Source organism: Andrographis paniculata, unplaced genomic scaffold, assembly GCF_009805555.1.
Source record: "Andrographis paniculata isolate CXL003 unplaced genomic scaffold, ASM980555v1 Contig12END, whole genome shotgun sequence".
NCBI lineage: Eukaryota > Viridiplantae > Streptophyta > Magnoliopsida > Lamiales > Acanthaceae > Andrographis > Andrographis paniculata.
The window spans coordinates 3,821,581-3,833,418 of NW_026137402.1; the positions used below are offsets into that span (position 1 = coordinate 3,821,581).

Consider the following 11,838-nt stretch of genomic DNA (forward strand, 5'->3'; position numbering starts at 1 on the left):
TTTATAATTAGTTCGAATAATGTCACAAGCAAAGAAAATGGCTTGGTAGCTAGTGTGCGGGGAAGGTTACGGTGCTAATTAGCACACATAAAGTACAAAAATAGCAAATGTTTTTATTACAAATAACACATATTGTATGTAATAAAGACATGTGTTGTTTGTTCATAATTACATCGTGTGTCATATGAGAGTATATTTTGTGCTAGAATCAAGTATAACATATATTGTGTGAGACTATATGATGTGTTGTATCTATATTCTATTAACGTATACGGTATGTTGTTCATGGTAACACCATGTGTTATTCGGTAGGACACAATATGCTATTTCGCACACTGTTGAATTTTAAATTCAATGCTGTAGCCGTCGCCTAGTGTCAACTGATTTAACTTTGTTTTGTAGTTTTAAAAAGAGTAGTCTCCCTTTGGACATGCTTTTCGGACACACCTTTGGAACCGTAGCATTTGCTATTTGCCGTATGTCCAAAAGTATTTTAAGAACGGGGCACTTCGTTTATATATATATATATATATATATATATATAAATTTATTAATTTTAAATATATTTGATAAATATAAATTAATTTTGGGTAAATTATATAACACTTCATGTAAAATTTGTATGAAACACTTCAATTGTTCAAAATTGATGTTCAGTTCTAAATAAAGATCTAAATTATACAAATTTTATAAAAATAAAAAATGTAAAATATTTTAAATAATTTTTTTAAATAAAATAAATAAATAAATAATTGATCAATAATTTATTTTTACAATTTTTATAAAAATCAGATAATAATTTGTCCTCAAAAAGTATAAAATGAAGAATTAATTAATTATTTATTTATTTATTTTATTCAAAAAATTATTTAACATATTTTATATTTTTTATTTATATAAAATTTGCGTAATTTAGATCCTTATCTATAACAGAACATCAATTTTGGACAAAGAGAGTGTTTAATGCAAACTTTACATTAATACAAGGGAGTTTTACGCAATAAATAAAACACAGGTGTTTTGTGCATTTTACTAAAACACAAGGGGGTTTATATAATTTGCCCATTAATTTTTTGATTAAATTTATAGTTTTTAACATGTAGGACTCACTCAATTTTTTTTATTTCTTTATTTAATAAATAAATATTATTATTTATATTTAAAATTTTTAATTTTTTTATAAAATTAATTTATGTCAATCATAAACTATGGAACACTCTATATATATTATTGAGATATAGTATTCAAAGAATTTAAACACTTAATTTTTTAATTTTTTAATTATATATATTAATTTATATGTTAAAAATACTAACAATATCACTTTTTTTTAAATAATTACATATTTTATTTATATTTTAAATTTTATAATCTATAATTTTTAATCAAATATAAATTAATTAATTATCTTAATATTAATTTATAATTATTTATATTATATTATATTATAATTATTTTTATAAATATATTTTTAATTATGTATTAATTATATCCGTCATAAATTTTTGTATCTAACTCTTATACACTATAAGAAAATATCATTTTTGTAACGAGATTTTTTCGTCATTAAATTCACTTTTTCCGTTACTAATGATATTAGAGACAGAATTAATGATGAAATTACGTTAGCGACGTGATCTTTAGTGAAATTCTGTTACAAATATATATATATATATTTTTTAGTGTTACCTTCGTTTGTGTTTGTATCTAAGTATTACCTTCGTACCTTTGAAAGTATTCATTCAATTTCTTGCACAAAATGTTATAAATAATGTATTTTAACAATAATTGGTGGTACTTTCTGTATATGTAGATTATTTTGTCTTTTATTTATATATTAATATAATAATATTGATATAAACAATTATTTAAAGGTCTTTGTAATGTCCATACTTAAAGGGCGTATAGAGAATATATATATATATATATATATATTAGTATCTATTAGATGAGTTATTGTACACGATTTTGAAATTTCAAATACCCTCATGTAAGAATGTTGTCATTGATTTTTTATAGGTTATTTTGAATATTAATTATTATATTAATATCTAGTACTAATCAATAGGAAAATATAAAAATATTTTTATTAGTCTTTTATAATACAAATAGAATGAGATTTGTTGAGTAAATTATTTAAATATAAGGATATTTTCAAATTAGCACTGTAGTCATTCCCTTTGGAATTTTGTAGTAGATTAAGAAATAATAGTATTTTATTGGTTATTGGAAGATTATAAGAAGTTTTGATATTTTTGTAATTTCACTTTATATATAAAGTAATTGTATATGTAACGGTATGTTTGTAATTTAAGTAAAAATTAAAGGTATTTTACTATTAGTATATGATTATTTTTTTAAAATAGGAAATTGATGCTTTGATATGAGACAAACGAAAATGATAAAAATAATATTTTGAAATGGGGCGGAGGAAGTAATATAAAAAAAATATACAAAACCATCTTATATTATATATAGAAAATATAATTATATAATTAATCAATAATATTATATACTCCATATAAACATCAACATATCGGTTGGTTACGGATCGAAACTAAAAATGTTAATCCAAAACCATATAAAATGGATCCGATTCTGGATATGGACCTCAAATCATACAATATCTCAAAGCTTCTTGTCGGACCAGTTTCGAGAACTCAAGAGAAAGCATGGATCGGCAAATTGTAACGTTTAATAAAAAAAATTAGAGAATTGGAATCCACCCATGAACAATGTCACAACATGCGGGAACTTGTTGATGTGGGGGAAGGTCGTGGGGGTGAAGGTTACATTAGGGCTTGAAACATTTCAATCGGACAACTAACGAAAAAGTTATGTAAACCTAGAAGTATGCTAAAATAGAGGGTTTAATATGTAATTACATAAACTTAAGATTATACATGCATTAGTGGGGGATCACTTATATATATATATATATATATATATAAGAGGACCATTAGACTAGTTGTCTCCTATTGGGGGGTTGTTCATATAATCCATCTCACATAGGAAAATATATCAACTTTTCTTTTCCCAAACTCCTATAAATATGTCTTTGGGTGCTTTGTAAGACACACCAAGAAAAAATATAATTTTATGAATGTTTGATCATTTATGATCATTTTTTTTTATAGAAGTTATGCTTGATAGCAATACTTTTTTTTTAGTCGAATATTTCATGGAATACAATTTCGTTGCATGTTTCATGGGGTTTAGTTTCAAAATTCGGGTTTGAATATAAAGTCTTAAGTTCATAGCATTTGGGAAATGTAAAAGAGCTTTTCAAAGTGTCAACTGGGGCGGTGCCTTCGTAGAGGAATGTTTGGTGCTAGAATGGTATCAGGTCGTGTTTACAACAGTATTTACGTAGGTTTGATTTTCTTTCGATTAACATTTTTTCTGCTTTATTCGTTCCGTTTAGTTAATCCGTTTCTTTTTCTTGTTTAATTAGTTCCGTTTAGTCTTTCTTCTTCCTTTGTTAGTTCCGGTTAGTAGTTTATTCTAAATCTTGTATCATTGATCAATTCGGTCCATGACAGTTGATTCTGGATTGAAACTAGAATTGTTGGATCCGGAACCATATAAAGCAGATCGGAGTCTGGATATGGACCTCAAATCATATAAATAAAGCCTTTAATTTGTCTAAAGCTTCGAGACTGAATATCCTAAGAGGATTCTTGGTTTCTTTCCCAGCTGCAGACCCCGAATCACTTCCTTCCACAGATCATTAAGAAAGAAATTGTTGTTATCTAAGTTATTCCCATTGGTAGGTTACCTGATGCTAGAACATCGGCGACCAGCCCGTGCTCCTGTTCATTCCCGAGGGTTGTGTGGGTTGTACAATATATTGTATAGGTTTAAAAATAACATATTTTAAATAAAAATGTGTATAAATATTTTCAATTTGAATGTCCAATTATATAACTTGGATAGTAAAAATAAAAATAGTAAAAACTTGATCAATTAAAAACATATTTATTTACAAAAAGAACGGTACGTTTGGTTTGCATTTGCATTTTTGTTTGTGTTTTATGCTTAATAGTAATTGTAGACATTCAAAAATAAATGTCTAAATTCAATTAAAAAAATAAAATTCTTATAAAATAAATATAAGGTGTTCAATTATGTATATACGTTGATTTTTGTAAAATAAATATCAACTATTAATGTGAAATTTGCTAGAAATGAAATATATTTTACAAATTTTATGCATATAATATTTGTCATTAAATTAGGTAAACAAAATCAACAAAAAAAGTATTATAGTTAATATCTTTTGAGAAAGGAAATGATATAAAAATTTTAATAAAAAAGGAAGACGGCAATCAAATTCTTAAAATATAGAAAACGACATCCGATGAAATAGGAAAAATTACAAATCTCTCTATCGGCCAATTGGAACGTTCCGCGCGGCATCATCGGAAAAGGAAGCCGAGACCACTCCTCAAGATGAGTCTTGGCCAATTCATTTGAGACGCCGAATGAAGTTAACGTTCTTCGTCGTATGTCCAAGCCGGAGAAAAAATCAAAGCTCTCAATTGCATTAAATAATCCGTCAAAGCTAAGGAAAAAAAGCCTCTAAGGTTCATTCTAACGCTTCGAGACTTTCGCCGCATTCTTTGTCAAAAGCATCAACCTGTCCCTTTTTGATCAAAAAGTCAAAGGGACACGCCGCCAAAAAAACGTTATGGAGCACCAAATCCACCTCCTTAAAAATCAAAGCACTAAATCAATCAAAAAGAATTTTTAAATCTAAAGTCAACAATAAAATTTGCCCGCACGGACACCAAAGTCCCCCAATTATTTGGTAAAGTCAAATGAAAGATCAAATTCGTAAAAAAATCACATCAAATATCAAATTCTCAAAAGCCTCAAAATCCAAGTTGAAAAATCAACCCAAAATGAGAATAAAATTACTCAAATAAAGAATAGGGCCCGTATCAATTCAAATTAGATATAATTTGTACAAATATTTTATATTTATAAAAAGAAAATAATTTTTGTCTAAAGTTTTTTTGGCAGGCGCAGTAGGATCACTCTATCTTTCATCTCTATTTCTGTCAAATTCTCAACGACCAATGATTTCCTACAAGATCAAGACTTGTAACACTGCGTCGAAAGCTGCTACTCAAACCGCTACAGGTAACTGAGTCGATGCATTCACTGCATTAAGAACCTCAAGCACACCGGATAATGATGATGATGATAGGATAGGCAACCCTTACGGTGGAAATTTTGAATTTTGATTTATCGGATTTTGTGATGGAGATGGCGTATCCTTGTAGTCGACGTTGAAAATTGGTTAATTTGGACTGTGAAATTTATTTTCATATAATAGATATTGTCGATGTTGTTGCTCTCTGTCCTGAGACTACTCTCCCTCGTTGGTACGATGAAGATGATATTTTTAAAAATTTAGGTTCCTCACGAAGGACCTTTTCGTCTCGAATTGAGATATGCATTTGTTAAGGTGTATCTCACCTAGTTTGCTATGGAATGGTATTTTTTGGTGAAAGTTGAGTATGTTCTTTCGGGGATTTTTATCCAAAATTTTATTATCCATCATTTTTTTTTTTTTAAAGAAGATATCAAATTAAACACATTTTTTTTATTTAAAATATTTATACCAAAAATTTATTTTATATATTTATATCACATAATATAATTATTTAAATTCAAAATTTTTATTATTCAAATCTTATATACAAAATCCAAACCTTCCAAAGAATGGATTTTATTTACTAAGTTTTGTACGTGAGGGATTTAATTTGCTAATTTGCTAATCTATCTTGCAGAGAGAGAATTGATTAAGACTTACAATACTCCATTTACTGTCAGGTGCGTTTGGTCCAAAAAATAAAATTACAGAAATTTGAAAATAGATAATAGAGTTACATAGAAGAAGAATTCATGAGTAGTGAATAAAAATTATTTTGGTTACTTGGTAGAATAGATTATAGCTATGTGATGAATCGATCAAGAAAAAATAATAAATCAGGTAAAAGAATATTTTAGTAAGTAAGAATCCAGTTGTCTAAATAATAAATTAGATGCGATGTAAGATGAAATTAGGGTTTGTTCGTTTGAAGGATTCTACCAAAATCCTACTATTCATCTAAAATTTTCCCTCCAAAAATATCAAATCAAACACCTATTTTTTATTTTTTATATTATACTAAAAATTAATTTTACATTCAAAACATCACATCAACACTTATTTATATCACATCATACAACTATTCAAATTCAAAAATTTTACTATTCAAATCCCAACTCAAAATTCAAACCCCCAAACAAACACACCCTTAGTGTAATTTTATAAAAAATATAAGAATTAAATATTTGAATAATAAATTAGACGCGATGTTTTGTAAAATTAAAATAGTGTAATTCGAAAAAATCACAATAATTAAATAGTAAAAAAAAAAAATCAATAAAAGCACTGCATCATTTTTCAATATTCATTTATTTTAATTTTTCTGTATACGAGAAAAGAAAATAATAATAATAAAATAATTTATTTTTCAAGTTTTACTTTTTTTTTTTTTTTTTTCCCTAAAGTTTTGTACCTACTTTCATTTTTCTGTGCCAATCACATCCAATGAGAAAAGAATTTTTTCGTCAAGATTTTTCACTAAACTTTTCAATTTTTTTTTTTTTTTTTCCCCTTTAAATGTTGTAGACAATGTTAAATTAAGTGCGTACATTAGTTTACAAATTAAGTTTTACTTGTACTATAAAATGATTTTTTTGCCATTATATTTTTTGTACGATAGAATACAAAAAGTAATAAAAATTACCAATTAATACCGACTTACATTAATTAAATTGTGTTTTAGTACACATCTTGACGATGGAGGGAGTAATAATTATAATTGCTAAAGCCAATCGAGACTATATAGGTCGGTATTAGATTTTAGGTCATTCAATGCCCTACTATTATATTTTCATTTATGTTTTCAAATTCAAGATGACTTATTTGTTAAAATATCCAAAATATTTAAATTCCAACTTGAAAATTTTCATGTAAAATTTACATCGAGGTTTTGGTTTTGAGTTCTCGTTTTGAATGGTGAAATTTTGAATTGAAATGTGATATAAATATGTATTGATGTGATGTTTTGAATGTAAAATTTAATTGGAGTGTAATATAATAAATAAAAATAAGTGTTTAATTTGATATTTCAAAAAAAAAAAAAAAAATTATATAGCAAAACGAAAATCAAATCCCTCGAGTAAACACACCATTCGATTTTAATTTTGACACACTTATAAATGTGTATATACTCACCCAAAGGTACATAATAAGGAAAACTCATCAAGAAACCCTTAAATATGACTAAACCTCTAAGCTTACTATTTCTCCTATTCACTTATAGAGTTTCATGTTTAGCTACCTTCGACAATGTTGATTGTTTAGACATATTACACGACGTTTTCCCCTTCGTTCGAGTCTATAAGAATGGTACAATCATCCGATACCTTCCCGAAGAACTCGTCCCGCCGTCGACGGATCCAACGGCTAGGGTTCGATCCAAAGACGTGACCATCGATCACCACCGTAACATCTCCGCCAGGATTTTTGTACCAGAGAACCTTAAGTTGCGGCAGAACCTCCCCATCCTCGTCTACTACCACGGTGGCGGGTTCACGACCGGATCGGCCTTTTCTAAGACATATAATACCTACCTAACTTCCCTAGTTTCCAAAGCCAAGATCGTCGCCGTGTCGGTGAACTACCGGTTGGCCCCCGAACACGATCTCCCAATAGGGTACGACGATGCATGGTATGCACTCAAGTGGGTATTTTCTCACTCCCGTTCCCTCGGTGGCAACGGGTCCGAGCCGTGGTTACGAAAAAATGTAGATTTCGGAAAGGGTTTTGTAGGCGGGGATAGCGCCGGAGGCAATATTGCACATAATGTAGTTTTGCGGGCCGGATTGGAGAAGAAAAGCGGGATTGTTCTAAAAGGTCTGTTTTTGAATTGTCCGAACTTTTGGGGAAGTACTCGAATCGGAGAAGAAGAAAAGAAACCCTTCGAAGTTGTTTTTAGGAACCGATTATGGTTGCTTGTGCACCCCAATGTCCCCGCCACATTCGACTACCCGGCAACAAATCCGAGCCTCGATCCGAATATACATAAGTTAGGGTGTAAAAATTTGCTTGTGTACGTTGCCGGGGAAGATATCCTTCGCGATCGAGGAGAGCTTTATGTTGACACATTGAATAAAAGTGCTTGGGGAGGATCTATTAGGTTTTTCGATATACCGGGGGAGGGACATGTGTTCGATATAGCGAACCCGGACACGGACAATGCCAGGAAGATGTTACATGAAGTAGCTTTGTTCATTACCGAAGACAACGCTTAGGTGTCCGTAAATTTATTTGAAATCAATGTCTGTCACACATGGTTCATATAGTATGACTTACTTATCGGACCTAGTTTGCAAACATTAGGTTCGTCGGGAGGTTTATCCAGGGTGCATGGAAGGATATTGACGGCGGATTTCCATATTATATATATAAAAAAATTATTTAAAATCAAGCTCCAACTTGTAATGTAGTTATGACAGTGTGTTTTATTTGATGTTAAATTTGTGTGTTTTATAGATGAATAAAATGTGTGTTTATGTATGGCTAATTTGATTTTGGTATTTTTAATTTCCATTAATATTTGGATGCATTTCTATTATAGTAATTTCTTTTAATTAGTTTGAATCTTTTAGTTAATATTTCATCTATTAAATAATAATTAATATATTTAATATAATATTTGATTATTTTATATAAAACTATTTAATTCATTCTTTGAACTCTTATTTTCATTAGATATAGATTTTTATAATTATAATAGATTTTTATAATCGAAAAATAATTTATTATAATATATCACGTATAAGAAAAAGTAGTATACTACTTAGAAAGAAAAGAAGAATGAATTGAAGGAGTTTAATCTCCTTACATAAATGATATCCGCCCCTCCCACGTAAATTGTCGAGGTTACTTTAGATACAATAATTTAAATAATTTATAATTAGTAATTAATTTACATTATATTAATAGAAGTAATTATTGTATAAAACAATAATTATAGATTAAAATTAAAATAACTAAATAGTTGAATTAAGATTAAGAAAATCATAAATTATAAAATTTTAAAAATATGATTAAAATGTATAATTGTATTTTTAAAAAAGAAAGTACAAATTATACGGAACAACTCGAAATAAAAAATATGGACATTTTATGTGTGTTGAGTACAAAAAAACGATGGGTAGGGTTTTCGATAATGAGCTTATCAAATTAGGTTAAGGAGTGGTGCAGAGTTTAATGAGCTTGTTAGTGGTAGTAGGATTTCAAAAAAGAGACTCCGAATATAAGTCCGGACGCTGTTAAGAAAAAGGCTTCCTCAGGAGAAGGCAGATATCGGGTGTAACAAGGTCGGGTGCGGAGCTCAGATATGATAAGATCGGGTGCGGAGCTCAGGAATGATAAGGTCGGGTGCGGAGCCCAGGTATGATAAGGTCGGATGCGGAGCCCAGTCGTGACAAGATTGGGCGTTAAGATCGGACGTGGTAAGGTCGGGCACAAAGGTCGGACGTGATAAGGTCGGGCACTGAGGTCGGACGTGAGCAGGTCGGGCGTGATAAGGTCGGGCATTGAGGTCAGACGTGAGCAGGTCGGGCTCAGAGGTCGGGCATTGAGGTCGGACGTGATCAGGTCGGGCTTGGAGCTCAGGAATGATAAGGTCGGGTGCGGAGCTCATATATGATAAGATCGGGTGCGGAGCTCAGATATGATAAGGTCGGGTGCGGAGCCCAGGTATGATAAGGTCGGGTGCGGAGCCCAGTCGTGACAAGGTCGGGCGTTAAAATCGGACGTGGTAAGGTCGGGCACAAAGGTCGGACGTGATAAGGTCGGACACTGAGGTCGGACGTGAGCAGGTCGGGCGTGATAAGGTCGGACACTGAGGTTGGACGTGAGCAGGTCGTGCTCGGAGGTCGGGCGCGATAAGGTCGGGCACTGAGGTCGGACATGATCAGGTCGGGCTCGGAGGTCGGGCGTGATAAGGTCGGGCAAGGAGATCAGACATGATAAGATCGGGCACGAAAGGTCGGACATGATAAGGTCGGGTACTGAGGTCGGACATAATCAGGTCAGGCTCGAAGATCGGGCATGATAATATCGGGTACTGAGGTCGGACGTAATCAGGTCAGGCTTGGAGATCGGGCATGATAAGGTCGGGCACTGAGGTCGGATGTGATCAGGTCGATTACGGAGGTCGGATGTGATAAGGTCGGGCGAAGCAAAGTCAGACAAGTCAGGAGGTCAAACAAGTGGAAAACAGACAAGATGAGACGGATCAGCAGGTATGCAGGTTGGGTCAAAAACAGTTTCTGGACAGTTGAAGGAAGTTTCAACCGATGAGCAGATTTGAAGACACGACTTGGCGGTGGCGGTTGACATGGATTTTAAATAGGTCTGTTCGTGACCTAAGACACCATCTTCAATCGACATCAAATTCAAGAGAATTGCTTTTGGGAGTCACCACTTTATTTTCCAGTCTGTAGTTTTATTTTCATATTTTATTTATGTATCCTACAGTGTTTAGAGATTCCTAATCACAGGCACTAATTATATAAAATTCGAAGATAATTTTCTATTTTCGAATTTTACTTTTTATTATTGAAAAATTGCATCAACAATGTGAAACCGAAAAAGTAGTAAATTGTATAAAATATTTTATATAAAATTTATTATATAATCACTACCGGAAACTTAGCAAATGTCTCATTGATGGCGTGTTAAGGTGAAAGAGGAAGAAGAAGAATTTGAAATGTCTTTTCCCACATGGAAAGTTCAAAGAAACCATACAATGCAATATTGTCTCTTCTACCATTAAAAGAATCAATTAATGAATTGGACAGACCCAACTAGACTTGGGCCTACCTTGAGAAATTGAGCTCATATATATATATATATATATAATCGAGATTGAGCCTTGAGGCGTGGGGTGGTTACCGATATTATGCCTCTTTAAACATTCGAATTTGCTTCAAGGAGATCGCGTGCAACTCAAATCTGTTTTATGTTATATTCGATTTTAGATTTAGATAATTGTTCATCTTAATTTTCAATTTTATTTTCTACTCATAAATGTCTTCAAAATTAATTTCAATTTTGTTATAATATATGTTTTAAATAATATAAACAAAAAAACTACTCCCTCCGTTCTAATACAATAGTCTTGTTTACTATTTTTGTCGTCCCAAAACAATAGTCTTGTTTCCACAAATAACTATATCACCGTATAACTACCCTTACTATTATTTCATTATTATTATACAATTGCCACTACCTTTTACACTTATACACTCACAAGGGCAAAAATGTCTTTTACCTATACTTTTTACCCACTGTCAATATAATATCAATATTTCTTAAATCTCGTATCCAAAACAACAAATACTATAGTTTCGGGTAGAAGAGAGGATTATAATATGAATTAATTCATTTTGTATCAATTAAAATGATATACAAAACCAATATATATGGGTAAATTAAAAATAAAATCTATCACACAATCTATATTTTCCAATAACATGGAAAAAATACAATCACAACAAATCAACAAGATATTTAATATATTTGTTAATCAGTTGGTAGGATGCTTATTTGATTTGATCAAATCATCATATTAATTTGAAGGAATCAACAAATCATCACATAATATATACACATTAAGTTAAAATAATTAACAAATTATCATAAAATAGATAATATATATTAGGGTAAACTATTTTTTTTAGTTCCGTAATTGGACCCCCTTATCA

The 11,838-nt window shown here is 30.7% G+C and overlaps 1 protein-coding gene across 1 annotated transcript; it reads left to right on the forward strand.

The window, feature by feature from the left end:
- Positions 1–5,081: 5,081 nt before the first annotated feature.
- On the forward strand, positions 5,082–8,373 carry LOC127252923 (2-hydroxyisoflavanone dehydratase-like). The gene is made up of 2 exons (XM_051277315.1): positions 5,082–5,145; positions 7,424–8,373. The coding sequence occupies exons 1-2, from the start codon at positions 5,082–5,084 to the stop codon at positions 8,371–8,373; spliced, it is 1,014 nt and encodes a 337-aa protein (XP_051133272.1).
- Positions 8,374–11,838: the final 3,465 nt, after the last annotated feature.